Source organism: Parambassis ranga, chromosome 4, assembly GCF_900634625.1.
Source record: "Parambassis ranga chromosome 4, fParRan2.1, whole genome shotgun sequence".
Lineage (NCBI taxonomy): Eukaryota > Metazoa > Chordata > Actinopteri > Ambassidae > Parambassis > Parambassis ranga.
Genome location: NC_041025.1, coordinates 17,212,100 through 17,237,855, shown reverse-complemented (window position 1 = coordinate 17,237,855; position 25,756 = coordinate 17,212,100). Strand labels below are relative to the sequence as shown.

General features: G+C 39.1%; 1 protein-coding gene across 1 annotated transcript in view; it reads right to left on the bottom strand.

Moving 5' to 3' along the window:
* Positions 1-25,756, bottom strand: part of LOC114434783 (E3 ubiquitin-protein ligase rnf213-alpha-like) — a 42,313-nt gene that overhangs the window by 9,737 nt on the left and 6,820 nt on the right. The window contains exons 11-44 of the mRNA XM_028404177.1: positions 25,531-25,720; positions 24,890-24,942; positions 24,618-24,777; positions 19,714-19,848; positions 19,548-19,646; positions 19,350-19,472; positions 18,890-19,079; positions 18,596-18,763; positions 18,026-18,178; positions 17,057-17,652; positions 16,797-16,956; positions 16,494-16,711; positions 16,221-16,358; positions 13,067-13,222; positions 11,642-12,884; positions 9,720-9,904; positions 9,456-9,611; positions 5,598-9,161; positions 4,976-5,103; positions 4,758-4,853; positions 4,530-4,648; positions 4,314-4,427; positions 4,182-4,231; positions 3,583-3,733; positions 3,328-3,463; positions 2,756-2,941; positions 2,408-2,526; positions 2,125-2,285; positions 1,575-1,778; positions 1,231-1,418; positions 989-1,109; positions 782-879; positions 512-691; positions 70-215 (exon numbers count right to left, since the gene is read on the bottom strand). Coding sequence (XP_028259978.1) covers positions 70-215; positions 512-691; positions 782-879; positions 989-1,109; positions 1,231-1,418; positions 1,575-1,778; positions 2,125-2,285; positions 2,408-2,526; positions 2,756-2,941; positions 3,328-3,463; positions 3,583-3,733; positions 4,182-4,231; positions 4,314-4,427; positions 4,530-4,648; positions 4,758-4,853; positions 4,976-5,103; positions 5,598-9,161; positions 9,456-9,611; positions 9,720-9,904; positions 11,642-12,884; positions 13,067-13,222; positions 16,221-16,358; positions 16,494-16,711; positions 16,797-16,956; positions 17,057-17,652; positions 18,026-18,178; positions 18,596-18,763; positions 18,890-19,079; positions 19,350-19,472; positions 19,548-19,646; positions 19,714-19,848; positions 24,618-24,777; positions 24,890-24,942; positions 25,531-25,720 — 9,884 coding nt within the window. The remainder of the gene's footprint in view (positions 1-69; positions 216-511; positions 692-781; positions 880-988; positions 1,110-1,230; positions 1,419-1,574; positions 1,779-2,124; positions 2,286-2,407; positions 2,527-2,755; positions 2,942-3,327; positions 3,464-3,582; positions 3,734-4,181; positions 4,232-4,313; positions 4,428-4,529; positions 4,649-4,757; positions 4,854-4,975; positions 5,104-5,597; positions 9,162-9,455; positions 9,612-9,719; positions 9,905-11,641; positions 12,885-13,066; positions 13,223-16,220; positions 16,359-16,493; positions 16,712-16,796; positions 16,957-17,056; positions 17,653-18,025; positions 18,179-18,595; positions 18,764-18,889; positions 19,080-19,349; positions 19,473-19,547; positions 19,647-19,713; positions 19,849-24,617; positions 24,778-24,889; positions 24,943-25,530; positions 25,721-25,756) is intronic.

Genomic DNA, 25,756 nt, shown 5'->3' with positions numbered 1-25,756 from the left:
CATGTTTCCTAAATGTCTAATAATCATTTTATGTCTTATAACAGTAAACATTGTTCCCTTAAGTGGTACCTGTCTCAATCTTCAGGTAGGACAAGAGGTCGTGTATGACACCTCGGGCTGGTGGTGTGTTGTCCCTGAAGCACACACTAGAAAGCATATCAATGAAGAAACCATTGCATCGCTGCCTGAATTCTGTAATTTTCTTGATGGATTCTCTGAGGAGTAACAAAACATACATATGGTATAAAAATTATAAGTCATTACATTACATTAGTGAAGACTTCTAAGCTTACATCTGATTCCCTCAAAATTCTACTCTCTAGTCAGGGGATTGTCACTGTATCCCAATATAACATTAATGTTTTGTTGCTCTTCAAAGCAGCTTCATAAGACAAACTGAACAAAATTGATAAGGTTGCCTGGAGGACCAGTAAAACATCTTCTAGCAACTCTGACAAGTACAACAGCTCTGCTTCAAATGCTTGAACGAAAATGACCAGGATGACCTCACCTTATTTCGTCAGAGACCTGTGGCTGGAAGTCATTGGCCAAGGGTTGCCTGCAGGTGGGACAGGATGCCAGTCCTGCATCAAGGCAAACCTTGATACATGCTGAGCAGTAGATGTGATGGCATGGCAGCTCCACTGGTTCCCGAGGCTCTTTCATACACACTCCACACTGCAATCCAAACCTTAATAAAAATGTAATCACTTTAGTGCAATGACAAAAAAATCATTATTTTATTAAAAATATTTGAAAGATCAAATTAATAATCCATTACCTGAAAAAATGATCAATTGCCCCCTGCTTATACCTCAGTACATCAATTACAGCTTGAAACGGTGCTGCATGTTTTACATCCGAGTCTCTCTCCAGAACCTTAGAAATAGGTAAAAGTTATAAAACAACAAAGTTAATAAAGTTAAGTTAATAGCCATTTAACATGTGCTGGGTGCTGGGTTTCTTTGTAGAATATATAGGTACTCACCTGGCTTAGGCTTTTAATGCAATTAAGGACATTTGTCCTGAATTGTTTGTCTTCATTTTTTAAATCCAGCAGCATGTGCTCCACAAACATTGACAGGATGTAGAGGCGCTTCCAGTCCTTACTGTCATATAATACAGACCATATTCAGTTTGTTGCAGATATATTTTTCCCCTCTGGATTACTGTATTTTGCACGGTATTTGTGTTTTTCTTTTTTATTTCCTGTCCTCTGCATTATCTTACCAGAGATCAGGGAGTATTTTCTTGCATTGGTTTCCATAACGGTTAGTGTTACACTGGGAGCAAATCAACTCCAAAGAGGGTTGTAGCATCTGCACCTGCCACAACCAGCCTCGGCAGAGGGCTTCACTATCTAAACTAGGAGATTCCAGCCATTCAACACATGCCTTGGCAGCATTGATGTCCAAAACCTGTGGGACAGGATAACATTATTATGACTAAATTCAACTGAGCACCTCTGTAACAAACACTGAAAATAAAATTAGTGTTAACGTATATGCTCAGGTGTTTTCTGAAGTTTTAGAAGTATCGTCAGCATATGCTTGCGAGATTTAGAAATGTATTACCATCTCAGAACAGTTGCTAGACTGTGGATTCTTTCCCAGAAGTGAAACAACTTCAGGGTGAAGAGAAATCATCCGTGAGAGGTTCTGAAGACGGCTTTGGTACAGATGATAGGCGATGTGGATGTGGAGGAGAGAAAGCTCATCTTCAACTCGTTTTCTGCTCATTACTTCATCAATGCAGTTAGCCAGGGCCTGACACAACAGCTGGAGGAGTAAATGCACAATTAGATTAATAATAGAATATTTGCATTATACTACAGCAATGTTTGCTTTTGCTTAGTTAATTTAACCTTACATCTCTACAGAATGTCTATCAAGTTTTAGCTCAAAGCACACAATGCCAGCCAAGCCACACATTCTATACCTCTGTGAAACCTTTTTGGACTTACCTTTGTGATGATCATTTGATTAAAACATCTTATCTAGCAACAATCTGAGTCGTGCTTTTGGGTCCGACAAACCAAACACAACAAATCCCCTGCAAAGGTAGGTGTATGGCAGTGTTTGGTGTATAGAGTATCCAGTCAGTCTGGACTTTATTTATCCTCACCTTTAATTTTTCATCTGATGACATTTTCATGGTCATGGCAACAAAATCCAGTAGGTACCATTCAAAAAATTCTTTCCTCATTTTTTTATTCACATTTTTGGCCATGTAACTGCCAAGCGGAGTGTTTTTGAACAGCTCAAGGATGTGGCACAGTGAAAAATCTGCAATGAGAATGCAATGAGTCTAAAAAAAGGAAGGTCTTTCAATTACAAAGATAATGCTGAAATTATACTGCGCATCTCCTGGATGGACAATATTACAAAAAAAAGAAAAAAAAACCCACTTTCATGTCTGGATGTTTGCATCATGAGCCCATCCAGAAAGTCTTTGATCCACCAGCTGAAGGGCATGCGGCAGTGCATGGTGTTGCCACATATGATGTGGCTTTGTACCAATAACACCCTGGAGATATACCAGAGCCAAGATAAAAAGTTAGGAATATGGTTTTATATTCCACTTTGTACATTTTTAACTGATCTTGTTTTTCATTTCAGTTTGCATGCAGAAAATAAACCATTCTAATGAAATGTGCTACAATATGCCACTTTAGATCAAAGATGTGAGTTTATCCTAAATAAGAATGGATGAGCTTATCCTATGCATTAAATGTACGCCTAAGAGTGAGACTCACTTGCTTTCCATCCTCACATAAGGCACAGTGAGCATCTCTTTGCTACCAAATATCTCAAGCCACAGCCCCCAGATGTCATCATCATCATCCTGCAGAAGGTCTAAATTGCAGTTTTGGTCAATGACTGAGACCAAGTTGGCTAGAAGTGGAGTGACAATTGTTTGGATTTTCCTCCAGAGTGTGTGTCTGCAAGAAAACATAAATGTAATCTACAGCGTGACATTTATTAAACCTTTGATGTGTCTTAAAATTAAAAGCTAAGAGAATTATCAAGTCAGTTGAAGCCAATTATGTAAAGGCAGTAAGTATCATATTGTGTATTTTTTAGAAAAACACCACATACATACACTACCGTTCAAAAGTTTGGGGTCACCGGGCCAGTTCTGCAGCTTCTCTCATCAATTTTATTTTAGATACTGTATTAATGTCTGATTACTTTGTTATCTTCATCGAAAAAAAAGGTTTTGTTTAAAAACATTTCCACGTGACCACAAACCCTTGAATGGTAGTGTATATGTAAAAGAGAATTTACTGTAGATTGATAACATAAGTGGTGGACAAAAATAACTTACAGGAAAGTCCCTCCCTCTTGAAGAGCACTGACATTGGATGCCTCATTTAGCACCCAGTTTTTTGGATTGGGCATATTGACCTCATATTCCTTTAATAAGGCATGGAGACGTTTCCTCACAAGGTCTGAGAACACACCTTAAAAAACAAAAATCATTTATTTTAAAACCAGCTTTTAGCCAGATGCCCACACAGTGTAGAGATGTGTACCACTGGCCTCATATTCAATGATTATTATCAATCACAAGTTTTCTAACCTCGTGTCTGATCTCTATCCAGAAGTGCAAGCAGATTCTGAACTCTCCTAGTGCTGAGTTCTCCACTGTCTGCTGCATCTCTGAGCATGCTTACTGCGCCCTGCACACAGCTCCTCACAAGAAGTGTGGTGTCAAACATGTCTCCCAAACCCTGAGGAAAAATGTAATGAGTAAATACACAACACAACATCTGGATGAGGAGGAAAAGTTCAAGTAAGAAGACCTCAAACGCAACTGTATAAATTCCAACCACAGTTCCTATCCATTGTTTGTGTGCATGTGTAATGTGAAAGTACGAAAGTAACATGACCTCTGCTGTGGATAGATGCCTCAAATTTTTATGTCTGTGCAAGCATAAATCCTTACACTGAAATTAAAATCTTAAGAAGTTTAGGCTGAGATGTTAATAATGAATTTTCAAGCAAATGTGGTTAATCATATTCATGATCTGATCCCAGATAAATGAACTCCACTTGCGCTTCATTTCTCATACCCAGAGGTTGCAGCATTCTTCACAAAGGCTTTATTACATAATCTTTTTTTATCGTTATTAGTCTTCATCTATCAGAAGTGAACTAGAGAATATGAATAATACTTACAACAGAGTCATTATTTTGTAGCAAACTGGCATGATTGTCTGTCTCCATGGCTTGACAACAGAAAAATCTTATATTTGAATATATTCAATTAACAAACAGACAACTTTGCAGAAAAAAATTAAAGTTAATTACCTGTAGGTGGGTCACCAAAAAGCTCACTTATGCATACATTTTTCAAGGAATGAACATCAGAAACAAACTCTTTTGATCTTCTGAGATCATCAATGTGCACAGACTTCCATGGACCTGAAGAATGGGAATGGTGGAAGACACAATGAGTATTAACTGTTCTTGAAAGCCAAACACCTTGATTATGTATCATGACGTCTGTGTAACAGCAAAACTAACCGCCTTGAAACCCGACATAGGAGGTCCCACCCTCCATTCGAGGAAGCTTGGTGACAAAGTACACAAATGTCTTGGTATCGTCCAAAGCTTGTTTGTTTATTTCATTGATGCACGAGTACCTGCAAAATAAGTACATGTAAACCATATGTTAATACAGTAAATTGTGAAATCGTACAATGTTAGAGAATTATGTAATGGAAAGTAAGTGGTAATAGCCTTCAGACTCACTTGGCTGAGGAAAGAATATTCCTTCTCTTGAAGTTTTCATCATACTCAGTTTGGATAATGAGTACTTTGTTTGCACATGTTGAGCTGAGAAATTCCCTAATACCAACACATGAATATGAATTGTCACACATTTATTTGAAACTGATTGATACACAGGTCCATATATGCATCATATCTGTTAAATATATGTCATGCTCTTTAATGTAATTTACATTTACCTGATTTTCTTTAGGAAAGAGTACTCTGTGTCAAACTGTTGCAATGATAAGAGGTTAGTATCAAGCTTTGTCACATGCTGTAGTTGTTGATTGTCTGCTGCTGTCAATAGTCGAGAAAATGTGGTAACCTTCAAAAAAAGTCAAAGAATCAGTTTATATTACTGTTTCTTATTAGCTTTTACATTGCAATGTGTCATCAAGAAACATACCATACACTGCTTGACTTTCATACATTGTATTTTCTCATTTAAAAATTAATATGGAAAGTTTCAGCTTTACAACTTTTTTTAATATAAACTATTTTGTACCATGAAACATATAATGGAGCTTAATGAAAGTTCAATCAGGAAGACCTATATTTCTCACTTCCGTATCCAGCTTCCTGGGTCACTCACTCCTCCCTGTTCTCTCCTCCCAGACCTGGGGGAAATCTCTTTCAAAATCTCTTTTCTAATCAGCTACTTATACTACTACTTACTTATATTTAATATTTAAATTAAATATTTACATATTGATTTAGGTGGTTTAGGTGGTAAAAGCTAATATCCAACAGATCTGTCAAGTCAGTCTTAAGAATGATAAAACTGTTTCTGGAAAAACAAAACAAAACAAATAAAATTACCTCAGTGAATAGGACGGGTGACTGCTCCAGCTGCTGGGTATGATACAATATGTAGTCTCCCAATGAACTGTGCTTCTCGTCTTTAACATATTCGTTGATTAGATGTTGTCTTTCCTCATCAGGTAGTCTGGATTTGTCCAAGCGAACTACTGAGTCGGGGGTGGCACAGTTAAGCAGAATGGCTTTGGCTTTGTTCAAAGTGGTCTGAGCCTCTGTTTCAACAGTTTGGTTATCTGCCACTTGCAGGACCACAGAAGAGCATGTGTCTGAGTGGTAGCCAATAAAGACATCACTTGGAGAATACTGCTTTTCTGAGTGTGGACTGCTTAAGGTGACAAAATCTGTAACCCATTTCTCTAGCTGTTTGGCAATCTCCCTTTGTTCCTTTCTAAGGACAGTGTGGATGTCAAGGTAGTGTTTCTCCAATCTGTTGATGAGTGGGATTGGAAACTGCTCATAGACCACTTCTTTTTCTTCAATGACAATGAGCCTGAAGTTTTGGTGAACTCTGCATTTCACACGGTGAGTTCCTAATCCAAGATCAACATACTTTTGACCCCCCAGTGTCACATAGTATTGGTTGAGAGCATCATACAGACTTTCATACAGATTCTGAAGGTTCAGAAGCACAACTGTCTGTCCAGTCTCCATGCAAACCTTGACTCTATTGATGTTCCTACAAATCTGTGTGTAATCCTGATCCTTTGGAAAACTAGATCCAAAGATGATCTCAGCGTGGATTTGGTGAGTGAAAAATATCTGTTGTAGAATCTGAAGAGCTGCATAGTTTCTCGTGAGGATTAAAAGGTAACGACCTTCTTCCATTTGGGAAGCTGGGGAGATGCTTTGCTCCACCATATCAAGGGTGGTGATGCTGTCATTGGCAAAGTCATCTGTGAGTTCTTTGCTAAATATGCCAATAACATTCACATTATCTTTTCCACTGAAGTTTCTCAGGACTGCCCCTGTGATCTCATCTGCAGAAGGATGCTTCTTAGAGTCTTTGGTAATTGAAAACACCATTTTTATCAGACTGTAGAAATCCCGCAGACCAAAAAATCCTTTGCTTTCTCTACATGCTTTCATATACGCTTTTGAAAAAGGCAAAAAGAGATAGTTGATCTTTTCAAGAACCATTTGTTCAGATGAGCAGATTTCCTGAGCACTTTTGATGAGCTGTTGTTCATTTAGATCCCCCCGGGATACAAAAATTCCACGATTCATCTTGGCAGGGTCCAGTGCCCAGTTGGAAATTCCGATGAACCCAACCAATTTATGAGGTTGTGGTTCATCATCCACACAGCCTTCTTCCAGTAATGGATGCAGTGTTTTCAGAGGCATTTTTGGTGAATCCTCAGCCAATCCAATCTCATCCAGAACAACTACTGAGATATACTCATCCAAGTTTTTGCTTTCTTGAAAGCGTGCACATTGCTTGAATGTGTTGATGATTCCTTCAGGAGTTGAATGTGGGCTGCACTGGAAGGACACCAGGTGTATCTGCTTTAGCCTCTTGAAGAGTTCAGAATGTGACGTAGGACCCTGCATTGCATCTGCAACTAGAGTTTTAGACAGTGATTTTGAGCTCCCTGGTTTCCCAACAATGAACAAGGGGATCCTCAGCTCAATGCAGACAACCATCATGAAAAAGTTCTCTTTCAAAGCCTCGTTTCTGGCTATTGTCTTATCCATGGGTACACCATCAAGTAGAAGGTCCTGCATTAGTTGTATTTCCTCCAGCATTCTCTGTGGACTGTAATTGCGAGGAAGAATTTCACTGAGAATTTCTCGATATTGTTCTTTACTCTCCAAAGAGGATGCATAGCACACTCCAGTGGCCATCACTAGTGACCAGATTACTCTGTCACTAGCAGGTGAAAACTGTGGCTTTTTTTGTTTTCTCTGACAGAACGCTTGGAACTCTTTTGCAAACATGTGGTAATTTTTGTGGAACCACACAAACACTTGCATGCAACGTTCAACATCCCTCAAACTGACGAAGCTGCATTCATCTTTTTTTCCCCTCATGAACCTTTGTGAAGATGATAAAACTCGAGTAATTGTTGGAATGTCGTTCCTCTCAATTGAGTTTGCCTTTGCTTGTCTTTGCACTATTTGTTCAATGTATATTTGCTCTGTTGAGTCATTGAGTTGACCAAAATCCCATACAAGAGGTATCATGCTGGGTGGCAGCACATGAACACGATACACAAGCTGGCGGAGAGGAATCGAGCCAAGTCTATCTTCAGTCTCCTGAGCATGGACCCGGTAGCCCAATCCTGATGCCTCTAGCCGTTTAATCATTTCATTTGTGTGCTTCCTGTATGGGTTGCATGCAGCAACAATCTGTAGCCCTGTCTGAGGGTCAAGCTGTAGTCCCTGCACTGAGTTATCGCAAATTATCTCCTTAATGCAGCTAATGGCTTCTGTGGTGTTTGCCTCATCAAAGAAAAGAACAGAGTCAAATTCATAATTCTGTTTGTTGGTCCTTGAAAGAGTTTCTGCTTCCTTCAGTCTCTCATGTATCATTTCTGATGTAGTTCCTCCATGAACCTTGACAAGCTTCATGTTTTCTGTCGATGCTCCACATCTTCTCAAGTCACACATAAACTTTATGAGCCTGGTCTTTCCACATCCTGTCTCTCCCATTATGATGACTGGGACACCACATCTAAATCTCATATGGATTGCCATCATTTTGAGGATGTTGTCTGTGGTAAGTTCATATGTTTCATCAGGGTCTGTTGGCTGCTTGACACCAAGAACACTGCACAGATGTTTAATCTTGTCTGCTCGAGAAAGCTGATCAAAGTCCTTATTAAAAGGTACTCTCTGAAGTTTTAGGCCAGTGTATAGCTCCTGAGTCATGATGTTTTCCTTTATCACTTCATTTGTCAAGGGATTTATGGCATCAACTCCCCTTTGCCCATTAACCCTCAGGTGAAATCCAATGAATGTCATGGATGTGTGGTCATCATTAAAAAAGATGTATGGATGTGGCTCAGATTCCCACCTTTTTCTGATGAGGAATGGAGCCAAATCTTTTTCATCAAGCCCACTCATGTCAATTTGTTGCCTCCCCAGACTCTGGTCAGTGATACACAGCGATGGAGTTGCAAAGTCTTTGGACATCCAGATCATAAACTTAACCACAAAGTTTTTGAATCCTCGTAGTGTGTCTCCAACAAAATCAAAATTGCAGAAGACTGAATTCTCACAATCTTGCAACTGAAGGTTAAGAAACCATGCAAAGTTACGTAGCTCTGCCCATGATGGATCTTTTATGCCACAGTGGATTAAGAGCATCTCAAGACAGCTTGCATGGGTACCTTCAAGCCCCTTGTAACTAAAGTTGTCCAGACTGATGTTGTTGTAATGACGTGTGAGGTACTGGTATGGTCTTTGGTAAGTTTCACTTCTGAAACATTCATCGTCCATGAGGGGATTGTCACACTCCATGTTACAATTCTCCTCCTTCTGCTTTTCTAAAACCATAACCTTTTGTGGTGAAAGACAAAACACCCTAGGGAAAATGTCCAAGAATGCAAAGTTTTCCTTTCGTCCCTAAAAAAATATACAAATATTTATTGTCATGTTTAGTGTCAATCAGTTATGTTCCATTACAACGTGTGATACCATTCTAGGTAATATTTTGAACAACGACCTGTTTTTTGTTGAATGACTTTAGCTGAATTAACAGTGCACAACAGCTGTATATAACGTGTGTGTGATGATGTTAAGTCACTCTTAAAAAACGTGCTTTCTACAAAATTCCACAATAAAGGTGCAACAGTAACATAGAACAATTGTGGTATAATTTCAAGATGAACATTACAGAAACAGGAAAACTCCACTTACCGATCTGGCAGTGAATCTGTTCGGATCATCCGTGGATTCCAGTAATTCAATGATATACAGGTGTTTGTGGCTGCAGTGCCACATACGTCCATCTGAATCCATCAGGTATCGCAAAAATAAAAGCTTGAACAGGAATTCATTCACGCCTTTTTGTACCTGGAAATAATAATTTGTATTAAAAATGTATTATTAGTTAATTCAACCACCAAATGGCTTCCATAAGATCTATATTATTATATAGATAGATCTAAAAATATTGCTTACCGAGGATGACACATCAAAGTGAAACACCTTGAACTCATTTTCTTCTGGTGTGTCATACAAAGACTGAAGAATCTTTTGGTCGTTAACCTCGTGTTCAGTTAGTCGGATGCACTTCTTAAATGTAGTTCCTTGTTCAACACTTCTTTCCAACTTTTCATACAATCTTTGGACATATAAAGATTTTCCTAAAGAATTGGAAAAAAGAATCAATTACATCGCTAAACATAGGGTTGGCTATCAAACTCAAGGCACACTATTTTTCAAAAGTTGTTTGGAGTAATAGAGAAATAATTTAGTGTTTTAAGTGTAGACAATATTCATTATTCACATGCAATATGACTCCTTCTGTCCTTATAACTCAATTAGTCAGCTTCAAATATGGTTTGACCCTGAAAAATTTTCAACAAAAGGTTTCTTAGTGGTTTACAGTAGTATCAGATGTATTTAAAAACATACTAAAAGTTTACAAAATTTTGACTCCTAGAAAGGCCCCATTTTCAAACTGGCAGCCATCAGCTCCTTAAAATGACCATCTCTGCTTTGTATTTCTCCTAGACCAGGAACACTGGTGCCTGTTACATGTTTTGGCCATGTAATGTTCTAATTAACATATTTGCATGATAGGCTAACGATAAGCGATTACAAGTACAACTATATATTAAAACAATTGGTTACAAGCATATGTTACTTTTTGGTACATTTGCTTTCAGCCAAGTTTAAGCTTTTACTGCATGGCTTCTGTTGCATGTAGGAATCTGGTGCATAGGGCTAACTTTACATAGAATCAGAAAATGTAATCAAATTTCAATAGTTTGGGCGTGATAAATGCCTAAAAATGGCCGAAAACCAATAAACACAAACATTTTTCCAGATTCTATGCATCACTGATCTGTAAATATGCAAGATGGACAGTTGATATTTGGTAAAATTATAGTGGTAATGTCTCTACCAGGATATACCACCAATATATTGATATTTAGCAAAGAAATTTGATACACATGATCTCACATATCTCATGATGAGCATGATGTGGCATGAATATGGCTCAGACCTGAGTTGCAATTAAGTTGCACAAACAAAGACCTGTGACTTGACCTAGACTTGTGAGACTCATAAACAATGTTCATTGTTCAATGTTCCATGTTCCTTGTTGTACATTTAGTAGTTCAATATATCTAATAATAGATTATTAGATAGATTATTGGACGCAGAGTGCTGTGGGTCTCTCTGCTCTGCCTGCAGCTGAACCTGCTGCATGAAGCTACAGAGACTGACCGGCTGTGAGTGTTTTGAGGCGGGGGAGGAGCTCACGGCCGCTGTTTGTCGAGGACAGTACCTGACTGCAGAATGATTTCATGTCAGTCTACAAACGTCACCAGAGAGAGTCACTAGTTGCTTTAGATTAAAAATAGTTTAGAAAGCCGCCAAATGTAGCGAGACAGACGCCAAGTTGCCAACACTCGTTTAAATGCTGTGGTAAAAACGCCTCCCTGTATTACTTGATGCGCATGTCCAGAACCGAACAGAACACGCACCCCGAACCGAAACACGTGTCAGATTTTTTTCCTGAACTGTCCCACCCCTAATATATATATATATATATTTATATACGCAGTAAAATGTATGTCAGTCCAACACTGCCAAAAATGTTTTATGGTTATTGTCAACATTTTCTCATTTTCTCCTAGTATTATTTATGGAAGTATTTAAATAAACCCACTCTACAATTTGTCAAATACATTTTGCATGAAAATGCATGAAATTGCATGCTGTTGATTTTAGTCAGATAAGTAGGTCATTATAAGTTCAAATCATTACTGTATACATAAAAAAAGCATTAACACAAAAAAGGTTTTGTTGATTATCTATGCACACAATATCCTCACATAACGTTGTAGCTCTACTGTAAATGGTGGACTTACCTACTCCAGCACGGTGGGAAGCAACAATGCCAACAGAATGGCCACCTTTGAACACAGCATTCTTATGATCCGAGGTGACAGTGTAATGCTGGGAAAGGTACTTCTGGACCCTTTCCAGTGTCTCTTGTGGCACAAAGTCTCGTTTGAAGTGGCTGAATGCGGTGGGAATGTAAGTATGCTCCCTCTCAGAGCTGCAAAAGATCACTAGCCTGTAATCAAGTTTAAAAAGGGAGCGCAGTTTCTGAAAACATTTCTCCATTGCACAGCTAACATCATAACTAAGTTGGTCTGCCCACAGCATTGTGTAAATCTTCTGGCCAATGTCACCTGGTGTGAGACATCTCCTCAGGAAAAGCTCTACTTCCTCATAAGATGTTGAAGCAGTACACAAAAGAACCTCATCATAAGTCGGCAGTGGCTCACTGTCACTGGTCATATACAAGCAGATGCTTGAAGTCAGGATCTCATCATGCGGACATACTATCAGATTAGGTTGTTTGGAGGAAAGGCCTTTTGGAAGTTCTCTACTGAGGGAATTGTCTCTAGTCTCTGACAGCAGTTGTTCTTCCCATCGATCCTGATTTTGGCTGACTGTGACAGTCATCATTTCCAACAGACCGCCTAAACTCCTAATGTCCAAGAGATCATGGAAAAACATTTCTTCATTCTTCATGTAGCTGTCCCACAACTCTTCAAGTTCTCTTATCCCAGAAGACTGGCATGCCTCGTCTTCTGAATCATCATTTGGATGACTGACACTGGTTAAAGATATACCTCTGTCTTCATTATCCTGTTTGTTGGGCTCATGCTGGTTTTGAAGGTTATTTACTGCACTCCAGACATCTGGTGTTGAACAGTTTGGTTTGATAAAAGAGAGCATTGTCAAAGCCTGGTCCTCTATTACTGCATTTATGTTTGTTTGAGTGATGATGCTGCACAGGTAAAATATTTGTTCTGCTGTGAAGAAGTTTAAGTAGTTGTGCTTCGATCTCTCTTTGTCCATGAAGTTTTGCCAGTCAACAAGAAACAACTCCATCGTCTTGGACAGTGAGCTAAGTTGTTCAACTAGAGTCCCATTTATTTGGATGCAATGTAGGGTCTTGCAAAAGTTGAATTCCATACTGATACATGGTTCACTCTGAGGTTTGCAGTAAATCTTTGCTTCCCAACACTTGAAGAGTGGGTTCCCTGCAGCATGGAGATCCACAAATGCTTTGGCAAGTCTTTGAACAATGTCAAACACCTAAATATGAAGAAATTAGATCACAGGTCACAGGTTGAAATCTGGCTGACTCTCACTGAGTTTTCAAAATCTCCTACCCTACCTTTAACTGAGCATTAATTTACAAGAATGCAGGCAAATGAATAACTACAGTAATTAACTATATTTCCTTTTACAATATCAATAAATATCAGTCAATATACCTCAGTGAATTGTTCCACTTCAGTCTGATTTTGCTGCCTTTTTCCAGACATGAGCATGAGTTTATTTTGCAACTCCTTCAGGTCCTCATAGGTGTATGTCATGATTTTGTCATGTCCATCCGGAATTTGTAGTGCCAAGCAAGTCTCTAAGTTCAGCTATGAAACATAAAAATAATAATCATATTTGTGTGTTCAGGTCATCAGCCCCAAAAATCTGTTGTCACATGCACCTGACAAGTAAAGTAAGTTAAATTTAATGGATATTCTAAAAGGTAGGGCTTCACATTGCAACCAAAAGCTCACATTTTGTGACCAAATCAGGTGTGCACCCCTAAAATTATCAGTTGGGGCCACTGTCCCTAGCAAAAAAAGGTTAGTCTGGAACCCTGGATTTACTTATTGTGTATGTGTCCATCATACATACCCATGCTTATGTGATATAAACTACAAAACATAGAGTGATAAAAGATAAAGTTGAGATTTTAAAAACATTTTGACAGTGCCTAGTAATGATGTACTTTCATTGTATTTCTTTTGAACTTATTCATTTTTATGTACCGTATTTTCTGGACCATACGCTACTTTTTTCCTAGGTTTTGAACCAAGCGGCTTACACAAAGGTGCAGCTATTCTGTGGATTTTTCTTCCACCGCTAGGGAAGCTCTAACCGGAAGTAACCGGAAGTAGAATAAAAAAAAGATAGACAAAAAAGCAATGCAAAGAAAAATAAACTACGTTACTTTTTCTTTAGCAGATAGAACACGCACAACAAATTACGCAAACTGGTAATTATTTTCAAATCCTCGCCCCTTCATCATGGAAACTGTAGTAACTGTGGAAAATTGGGTTAATTGTATAATTGCCTGCCTGTCCAGTGCCAGTGGTCCCCAACCACCGGGCCGGGGACCGGTACCGGTCCGTGGGTCATTTAGTACCGGTTCCGCTTGTGCCTTTAAGCACCTGCCCAGACGCTGGTCTCAAAATTAAAATTAAGCCTAAATTAAGCCTAAAAGCTAGCAAACGTGAATAAAAAACAAACGTCTTTGGAGAGCTTCTTCGGAAAGGGGAAAAGGCCTAACGAGGAGACAGAAGAAGAGGAGCCTACCCCTTCAAAGAAAAAGAAACCTGCATCTAAAAGACTATATCAGGAGTCCTATTTAAAATACAGATTTATTACAACAGGTGATTCTCACACAAGACCGCTCTGAGTGACATGTGGCGAAGCCTTCAAAACTGCTTTGGCACTTAAGACCAAGCACCCTGCATTAAAAGACAAGCCATGGAGTTTTTTGAAAGAAGAAAATGTGAACAAGAAGGACAGAAGCAATAAATGACAAAATTACGGAGTGGACTGGACATAAGAAACACGCTTCGGGTGTCATTGTCTCCCATTATCCCCAGATAGGACCGCCTCATTGCTGAGAAAGCTCAAAGGCTCCCACTAATTAAGCATAAGAGTAAGTTGTCATTGTATGCACTTTGTTTTTATTTTATATATTTTTTTCTGTGCCGGTCCGTAAAAATATTGTTTTACATGATACCGGTCCGTGGTGCAAAAAAGGTTGGGGACCGCTGCTCTAGGTGGTGTTGGTAGTTGTTACCAGTTGGGTGTAAACAGAAGAGAAGAAGAACTGAAGCCAGTTGTTCACAGAGTCACTGTGCTGTGTGTTGACAAGAGACGTGTGTCACTGTTGTGGAAGATAAAATAAATCTTGCCCTGTTCACCAAGAAGTCTCCCGTGAGTTACCACAGAAACCACACGAAGAGGTTCATATGATGCAAGTTTTAAGTTGAAGGCCATCGAGCTGCTGCATGCAAGCTTAGCGTCAATGAATCTATGGTGAGACGTTGGAGGCGGCAGCGGGAAGAAAAGCTTTCAGAAGTCATAATAACAGGTGGCCTGAACTTGAAAATGTCCTGGAAGACTGGGTGAACACAGAGAGCAGGTGGTCGAGGTGTATCCACTGCACTGTACAAAATGAATATTGATGATTCCAAAGCTGGGCCGTCATGGTGTTTCAGATTTATGAGACATAAAAACCTGTCCATTAGGGCACGGACAACTCTCTGTCAGCAACTCCCTCCTGACTATCAGGAAAAAGTTGAAAACTTCCACAAATTCGTTGAAACAAAGATACAAGAAAACCATCGGACCAGACGACATCATAAATATGGATGAAGTACCTTTGCCGTTTGATCTGCCTCTGACCAAGACTGTTAACAAGACAGGGGCACCATCAGTGTTGTTGAAAACAACAGGCCACGAGAGAACACACTTCACCTGCGTTCTGGCATGCACGGCATCCGGACAAAAACTTCCACCAAAGGGTGGATGATGGAAGGCCTAATGCAGGAGTGGTGAATGGAGTGCTATGGTAAGCGACCAGGAGGATTTTTTCACTGGAAAAATCACTGCTTGTTTTGGATAGCATGACACCACATCACAGATTCTGTGAAAGCAGTGATCAAGAAAGCAAACTCCATTCCAGCTGTGATTCCTGGAGGTCAACAAAGTTTTTGCAGCCACTTGACATCAGTATAAATCAGGCATTTAAAGCTGCACTCCAGGTTGAGTGGGAGACTTGGATGACAAGTGGTGAAAAGTCTTTCTGATGTCTGTCAGTGGATCCTAACAGCGTGGAGTGCTGTGAAAGAATCCACCATCACCAACGGGTTCCGAAAGGCTGGACTGCTACGCGAAGAGAGCGGTGCACCTTCAGACCTAACTTCACCGGAGGATGACACGGAGAGCGAGACTGATGGAGACAGATGTGACAAAGCGCTTCTGAGGCTGTTCAACTCCGACACTGAAGAAAACGGCTTCATAGGTTTTAGCGAAGATGATTAATGTGACTTGTGGTTTCGAACACAGGCGAAATGAAGGTAAATAAATACCGGTTATTTTCTCTTGGTTCTGTTCCGTTTTAATCAGCAAAGTTGCTGCCATGTTAAAAGGCACTGTTCGGAAAGAATCTGTTAAGGTACATATGTACATTTTCAGTACAAAATCGTTCTGTACATGCAGTAAATATCTAATTTCAACATCTGTGGCGTATAGACCGGGTGCGGCTTGTATATCCTTTATTTCCATTTTTTAAAAAATAGAGCAGATGCGCTCTATAGTCCAGAAAATTCGGTAATCTTTTTGGTATACCTGTTTCTGGTTTTGTGCCTTGATAGTGTATATCCCCCTCTCATTGATTGATGTAGCCAGTGACAAAGATGAGAACTCAACAGATCCATGGCTTTCTTTAACAGTCTTTAACCATTCCAGATGACGTGCCGTATCCCGCTGAAATAAAACATGATTATGACTAAATTGACAGAGATTTCTTTTTACAGATTCATTATTTGTCACACACCATTTATGCTTTAATTTTGATTAACTTATACTAAATAACACAAGGAATGCATGATTGTATCTCACCAACTTCTCTGGTATTTTTATGTCATTTCCAAGAGCTTTCCACAATTTTGTCAAGGCATGCTTGAAGTCCTCAAAATCTGAGTCCTGCTTCAGCCCATACAGCATAGATGAGTAACCAAGGACAGCGTCATGAAAACAGGCCACTCGATCCACATCCTGGTCATTTTCTCCAGCAGAGATGGACGCAAGGTCGATAAAGACTTTCAGCTCATTGATATCTGCAATTACAAATTTCCTTATAATAGCTGTTTAGCTGAAAAGGTTTATATTATCTTTGAAAACAAACAGTGACATCTACTTTACCTTCAAGTTCTTTTTTAATCCACTGAACCAACTCTTCACACTGACTAAGTACACGGAGACATTCCTTGTGATCTTCTGTGATGCCTTCCAGACTATTTTTTGCTTTGACAAGATCATCATCTATGTCATTCAGGTTGTTTTTCTTGGAGTTGAGATCATTCTGAAAAAATAGAAATGTATTGATTTGTATTGAAACTACTTAAATACCTTAGTTTTTTAACTAGCATTTTTAAAGGATAAATATAAAAATGAACACATACCATCTGCTGTAATTTCTCCAGTACTCTAAAGTCTCCTTCTGGGCACATGGTTTTCTTGATATTCATGATGATTTGGGAGAATTCCACAGCCAGATGAAGACTCCGGTACTGCTGAATCTGATTAACCCTGTCTCTGATCCATTTTCTGTTATCAGATGGGTTTATCCTGCACATGATTTGTAAATCGTTTTGTATGTCTTCATACTGTCCCTTATAGACCTCAAAGATGGTATCTGTTTCTTCCAGTGACAGTTCTCCACTCTTCAGCCTATCATAAAGCCCCTTGTATGTGCTGTAGCAGCTCTGGAATATTTTGTTGTAGACCATGTCAAGAGTGTAGAGTTCGTCTTCATCAGGCTGGTTTCTTGACAGCTCGTCTACTTGGCCTCTCCAGCACATTTTGAATATTGAGCTGTCTTTAATGGCCTGGAGCTCTTCAGCCATTTGACGGGTTATTTCACAAAGGCCGAAATAAGTCACTTCCTCCTCCTTGGAGTAAGAGGTCACTCCATCAAGAGTGTAAACTTTTAGAAATGTATTCAGGCTCATTTTCTCAATGTTCTGATTAAGTTTCTCGTCCAACCCCTTCAAGTCAACTGTGGATGTGGAAGATGTAGTTATAGAAAGGTAGTAAGCTTTCAGTTTAATACTTTATACCACTCAAAGTTGCCTGGTTAACCTATTGCTTTTTATAGAACATTGTTTTAGCAATGTGTCTCATCAGCAAAATGAAAGGGTTTAATTATGATACACAATTTTAACAATTTTACAACAACAATTTTTAACAATTTTAAAGCATCTACACTTGAAGTGAAGTGTTTTATCACCAAATCAAGTACCAATGACTCGAGTGTACACAAACAACCATGTCATTTTAAAAAACAATGTAACCATACACAATGACAATATATAATAAATTACACCATCATTAGGACTCCTAATACTGGACATTTTTTCCTGTCTGCCCACCTTTGACATGTTGTGGAAGCTCCTGGCAGATTTGTAGAAGACCCCTGACCATCTCTTTCTCTGCGTAGACACTGTCTGCTTCCTTCTTTCTCTTTTCCAGCAATTTTGTGATGTTCCTGTCATCCTTACAACGACCATCATCACAGAAGGCACCTAGCGAAACAGAATACTTTAACGAAACCCTAGAATCACTAGACAATGAAAACCACAACTACTTACTACATAGTCTTTTTGTGATAAAACCAGGTAAGTAAAACAGCTTAACAGGTAAAACAGGTATTTTTTCAACACAAGTAGTTTTTCTTGAAAAGTATCTAGAAATTCAATAAAGCAAAATGTACCTACAATACTCATTTCCAAGAGTTTACACCAAGGCAACGGGACCCAAGGATTGTTTTTTAAAGATGTTTCTCCACTCCCCCGAGTGGCTTCTTAAGGGAGTGGCGAAATGTCTTCAAAAAAACAATCCTTGAGTCCAGTTGCCTCAAATTAAACTCTAGGAAGAAAAAGAGAAATTAAAAGGAAGATGTGAAACAGAATTAATTGACAAATATTTTAATTCCAATTTACCTATTTTCAGCAAATTGATAAATGCCTGTTGCCCTTTGAGAATTTGGTTTAAAGTTTTAATTTGGATCTCTCCACTGAGGAACCTCTCTGCCATGGATCTGAAGGCTGAAGCTGCCAGCACCATCCTGGTTTGTGCCTCATCTGTCAATTTGTTAATCCTATTTTCATCTAGAAGAAAAGAATGCACATGGTTTACAATGAGATATGTACAGATTAAATTACTGTTTATCACAAAAACTAGCTTGGGTTATATAATTAGTTAAAGAAGCCATTTGCATTTATATCATTATTTACCTGTCATTTGAAAAATGGTTTCGGCCATAGGCCAGTTCATAAGGTGCTCAAATATCAAGTCTTCTCCTTCAATGTAATGTCCATTGGCATCAATGGGCCATGACTTCAGCACAACAACAGACATCAGGTTCCCAAACTTTTTGACATCGTGTTTTGCAAACACATCTGAAACCTGTTTTCCAGATTTATCCTGCACATAACACAAATAATGTAGTCATATGTATATGTTGTTTTATTCACCCCAAAATACTGCAAGAAGAAAGGATTAAATTGCTGACAACAGAATAATACATGCTAATAATCTATATAGCCGTAACAAAAATTAATTGCATAATTGTTACAGATCTACTACCTATCTAGACATAACTTCCAAGGACAATATGCAAGTGTTTATGAGCAAACAGACAAAAAACAATGTTACTTTCATGAACTAGTTATTCATCATTTAATGAAATCGTACCTGGCAAACACTTGTAATTGCCTCCAATGCACATTTCTCTATTGTGCTGCATAACAAGAGACTTTTCTTGGTCATTTCTTCCATTGTGTTGGTGTATAGTCCAATTTGATGCACTGGTCGTTCCTAGCACAAACAACCATTTTTAGTTTTGTTCCTCAAAGAGACAAAGACAAAATCGGAACATAAATTTAGTCTTACCTGTTTGAGTTTTCCTTCAAAATCTTTCATAAATGTGTCTCTCCAAAATGAAGTGTGTGCCTCATGACTAAAGGATACTGACAGCAACTTTGTCCATACCTACAAAAGGGACAGTAAATAAGCAATATCAAATGGGTGCCAATTCCTGCCAATTCCTTCTGCTTACCTCAATTTCTTTGGGAACAGAAAACTCTAGAGCACTCCATGTATTAAGCAGTCTGCTGTTAAAGGTATTTCTCCTCCATTGGCTCATTGTTTCTAAGGTCTCCCCAAATGACTCCTCCTGAATTCTCTCCTTTTCCTGCAACAGTTTATAATTACTATGAATATGGGTTGACATTAAAATGAACTTTAAATTAGGCAATAATTGTTAACCATAATGTAAAAACATTATATTCAGCAGAATGTGGATTATAGAGCCCCTAAAGTGGCATGAGCAAAAAAAACAATGATCCTGTATTACAGGTGGGGTGCACCCCGGAGAGGTCACCAGTCTATTGCATGGATAATACAGAGAGACCACTCACTCACACTCACACAAATTTTGAATCCCTGATGACCCTAACATGCACATCTTTGGAATGTGGGAGGATGCCTGAGTATCCAGAGAGACCCTGCCCATGAACATGGAGAATGCAACAAAGGATAGTGCTGACCACTACACCACCTTCAGTGCCAATCCCATGTTTAAAGTATGTGTGTGTGTGTGTACATAAATTGTTTTGCGTGAGCCAGTGTTAATTTTGGCAGCAATTTCGGATTTAGTTTTTATTTTAGTCTTGTGACTAAAATGTCATTTGATTTTAGTCACGTTTTAGTCATCAACATTTTTAAAGTTTTAGTCTAGTTTTAGTCGACTAAATATCAAATAATTTTAGTCGACTAAATCTGCCGTGGATTTAGTCGACTAAAATTCTATGATATATATTTTTCATGAAATATTTAAGGTTTGATTGTGCAATAAAAACAGGCACAGCTTTAACGTTATTTGAAACAAACATCTCTTTATTTAATTGCTATGATCTTTTCACAAAAGAACCAGTGAACAGTGAGCTGCTCTCCCTGAATACACTGTTCAGTCATGACCTTCCTCATGAATACTCCATAACTACAGCAAAACACTTCAGTGACAACTTAGAAACAGGTCGCATGCTGTAAAACCATCAGCAGCGGGGTCTTCATTTATAGATTTTGTCACGTGTATCTTTGAACGGAAGTTAAGATGACTCGTCTGCAAATGTCGCTTCAGGTTTATTGTTTTTACCGCTGATAGTCGCTCCGCACGGTTTGTAAACCGTCTTGATTGTCTTGAAATTAAACGTGTCCGTGTGTGTGTTCTCCTGTTTTGTGTGACCATGCATGAGGACGCCTTCTTCCAGCATCGCGGCGCAACGTCCTTACACAGAGAGAGCACTTCTGATTGGCTCTCTGCCGCCGTCTCCTGATTCGTCCCTCCCTTTCCACAAACAAAATTTGCTCTGATTGGATCTCGTCTCCATCAATAATTTCGTCTCGTTTTTATTCGTTGACGAAAGTGTCAATCCATTTCGTCTTCGTTTTTGGCACCGTGCGTTAGTTTTTATTTAGTTATCGTCTCGTTTTTATCAGCAAAAAAAGGTCGTTAACGAAAACTATGACGAAAATGATTCGTCAACAAAATTAACACTGGCGTGAGCATGAGCTCTGATAATTGACAATGCCAGGCATGCCCAGTCAGACCGGGGTTATACAGAGAAAATTCCCCAGCAGGTGATCCATACCTGCATCTGAGAGCATTTGTTTTCCTATCAAGTTCTCTAACAAGCGATTCATATTCACCTCAACTACTGCCATCCTGGACCACCTTTAAAAAATTGGATTTAAAATAAACTGACTTTTAGCAAAAAAAATTAAGACTATAGTTTATGTTTACTATTTTTCTTAAGTACTTTTTCATCTTGCAAATTGCTATCTAACCTAACAGCAGTTATACAAATTGCATTAGTCACCCATAAGAGCCTGTATCATAATAATAATATTGATTACTTATAATTTAAAGCAACTCTATGGAGTTTTTCAGCCTCCAAACTGTATTTCCAAAATTAATCTGATGGAACATAAACTCATTATAGATTGAATAACAACTCTGTCTTTGTCCACTTCAAATCCTCTCTGCCATTTATTTGTGGCAACCAAACTGAACATACAATCAGAGAGTGCAACGCAATGAACCTGTCACCAAGAAGACATACACAACAGATCAACAAACCACTGAGCATGCTCGTATCCTAGGTACAGTGACTGTTGGAGTCTTTTACATAAATCTTTAAATCTTTAAAGGGAAAGGTTTGCAATGTTTTTTGAATAATAATAATAATAATCCCGCCTCAGAATAGAATAGAATAGACACATAGCCAGTAGTGCCCAGAACAGATTGACATTATTGATCTATATCATGCAACACAAACCTATAATTGCAAAATGTAGCTCTCAGAGTCAGTTCAATCAGGAAGACTCTGTTTCTCAACATTCACTTTTATCCCTATCCACTTCCTAATCTCTCTCCTTCTATCACTCACTCCGCTGCTCCCCCTCTCTTCCACTCTCTTAGTCAGGTGCTTAATAGATAGCACCTCCCTCACCAATCAGCTGTCACCTTCGGTCCCTCTCCTGACCAATCACAGCTTAGCACGAAATTTAAAAGTCTCCATCTCCTCTCCAGCTGTCTTCTGATCGAACCCGGCAACCCCCCTCCACTCCAAGCACCACCAGGTCCACACCAGTTCAGACCTCCTATCTCCTGCCTTCCAGCTCTCCACCACCACCAGGTCTAGACCCCCGGGGGGGTTTTCTGATCAGCGGTCTCTCCTGCTGCATCTTCATGACGGGGTCTGGCACTGCAGGGTTGCTTTGAGACAACAGACTGGGAGGTACCGCATGGCACTGACTACAACAATTTCTGTGTTGACTGCAACGTAAACACAAGGACTGTTAAATGTTATCCAAACAACAAGCCCTGGGTAACAAAGGACATAAAAGCCATCCTCAATGAGAAGCATGTGTTCAGAGGTGGCAACAGGGAGGAGCTGAGGAACATTCAGAGAGACCTGAAGGTGAAAACCAAAGAGGCTAAAGAGAACAGGAGGAAGCTGGAGTGGAAACTCCAGCAGAACAACATGAGAAAGGTCTGGAGCGGCATGAGGACCATCACAGGTTTCAGACCAGCTAGCAGAGGGGCGATGGTAGCATGGAAAGGGCCAATGAATTAAACCTGTTCTTTAACAGATTTGACACTGCGGTCCTGGTTGTGTTCAGGCTGATTTTCCATGTTCCACACCTCGTATTTGAACAAACTCCTCCTAGATAAATACTGTGATACACCTGACATTTTGTATCCTCTACAATGCACAGGAAGTCCGCCATTTTGAAAAAACAGAACTCCTCCTAGGGGATTTGTCCAATCCACCTGAAAATTGGTCTGGCCAAAAGTTATCAAAAACGCAGTACTTTGTCATACGGTCTGGCTGTGGCACCCCCATGAATTTGACCCTTCGCCAACGCACAGGAAAGAAAAGATGTTTTTGTGGCTGTATCTACCACATACTTCATCCAATGTGGATAAAAGTTTACAGTCATGCTGAATATCTGACTCTGCACGCATTGATATGCTGCTATGCTACAGTCACAATTAGTGTTTAGAATTTTATTTAGGTTTTTTATTTTTATTCTATTCATACTATTTTACCTTATTTTATATTTCTAACCTGTTTTTGAGTATACATTCCCCCTGGGAATAATAAAGTATTTCTGATCCTGATTCTGAACATAGTCTGCAGGATAAAGCAACCTTGGCAGATATTAGCAATCAGGTTGATGACATAGGGGTATATAACATATGCAATTCATACAAAAATGCTAACCATCCCCATTTATCTATAGAAATTCAGTAGGCTAATGAGTGTTAGTGTAGCTGTTACTAAGGTTACTATTAAAGCTAATTAATAAATCGTTTTTGTACAGGAAAGACAGCATAAGTCAGATGCAAGCCAGGTCAATGAATCAGTGCGAGGATATGTCAAATTCATAATTTAGTTGGACCCAGTATTAACCAAGTTATGCCTGTTGTCTTGTAACCTAATAAGGTGTATCCTTACTACTGTTAAGTAGTAGTAGGTTTATTAATAATTTGCTTGTTTAATAATAATTTGCTTGTTTGGTGGTTAGTTGTCACTGCCCAAGCTACGCCCTTGTGTTAAGGTAAGAATAACATTCTCCTCTCATTGTCACCTTACATGCATACGAGTGAGCTTCACTGATTCTTTTCTTTTGTGAGGTCTAAGTCCTCACCTATGTCTGAATCCACCCACTGAGGTCCTCTACTACATATAAACCCATTTCCTAAAGAAACATTTAGAACTGATAAAGCTGCTTGGAGGAGCAGCAAAATGTCACCATGAAACTCTACAAGTCCAGCTGCCCTGCTTCCAACTCTTGAATGAAAATAACATGGGTGACTGAGAATCTTCATCAACACACATAGAAGAGTCTACCAGAATAACATTAACCTGTGTTTTGCTGTGTAAATAATGATTAAAGTGTAAAATGTTTGCAAGATTTCTTTATGCCCATCCTCAGCTGCACAAAAACACGTCTGTTAAGATTGCTATCATGTGCACCCCTTTGTGAGTATTTAGTGCCTGGTGATCATATTGTATAACTATGATTTGATCTATTGCTAATTATTTTAGATGCTAGAAAAGAAAGTCTCTCCAAATACACTTCAAGAAAATATTAAAACAATTCAAGAGACACTGAACTTGGACACGTGCCAGCTGCCTGAGCTAAAGACACAATCAGTAACACATTGGCAATATGGTGGGGCTCAGAAAGTAACTCGTGCTTTTTGCCTATGTCTCTCTAGGGGCCCTATTTCACTAACTTATTTTTCAAGAAAAAAAAAAACACTTTTCGCACATGTAACACATGATAAAAAAACAAAAGAATTAAACTGTAAATTAGTTACTGTTACTGAGCATTCTAAGCCTCAACCTGGTGTGGCCTCAACCCTGCTGTCTGACAGGGAAGACTCACCTGGGAACCAGTGTGGCCATATGTCTTGGAAATCAGACAGACCAGATCAAGGAAGTGGAGAGCAAGATCACTGTGAGCTGGATTCTTTGTGTGACAGCAGATAGAACCAAGCAGCCGTACTGCCGTTTCCAGGCAGCACTCTCCATCCTTGTCATCAAAACTGTAAAACAGTAAATATTTTGCATTCATATCATTTTTATGAATACATAATTGTTGCTACAGACTGATACTAAATTTATAGGCTGCATTACAGGAAAAAAAAACTTTGTTACCTTTTACGATGGCGTTCTTTGTTGATGAGATGAGATACTCCATCTAACAAAGCCTGAATGACAAAAATGAGTATCTATCATATGGAATACCCAAGCGTTAAATGATATATACGTACATGATTTATTATTTTTGGTTACCTGGGCTGGGAAAACAAACCGTATTTTCCGGACTATAGGTCGCACCGGAGAAGAAAAAAACCATAGAAAAGTCACACACATTTGCAGGGCATTGAGAGTGAGACGAACGCATTTTAACAAGTCCTCACGCGGAGAAATGATTAGCTTCACTGCACAGAAATTCCTAAACATCCTGTAAATGAGTAAAAGGCAGACTACTGTGCGCTATAGCTGTCTGGAATTAGCGACCTATCAACCACGCGCGTCACCTATGCTCGGAATGCAAAGTGTGGACGAGCTGGAGGTGGAAGAGAACCGTCAGGAGAGGGACAGAACAGCTGCCACTATATTTTTAATGGGACGTCAGGACACAAGGCTAACTAATTGTATATTTTTTCATATATAAGTCACACCTGGGTATAGGTCGCATACCTAGCCAAAGGATGAAAAAACGTGCAACTTATAGTCCGGAAAATACAGTAACTGTACCACAGTTGTCTAAGAGCATTATTAGAAATACATACCTTGTAGGTGGAGTCTGTTATTTTAGACTGGATGCTGAACTTTAAGTACTGAAGAATGTCCAGAAGCTCCACCTTCACATTTGATATGAAGCTCATCAGATCATCCACACACAGCAGGGACATCCAGGAGTGCACAAGAAGACGATCAATGTCTGCCAAGTATGCGTGATCTTCCATGATCTTCAACAGTCTGCTAATATAAAATCAGAAATTATTACGATGAATA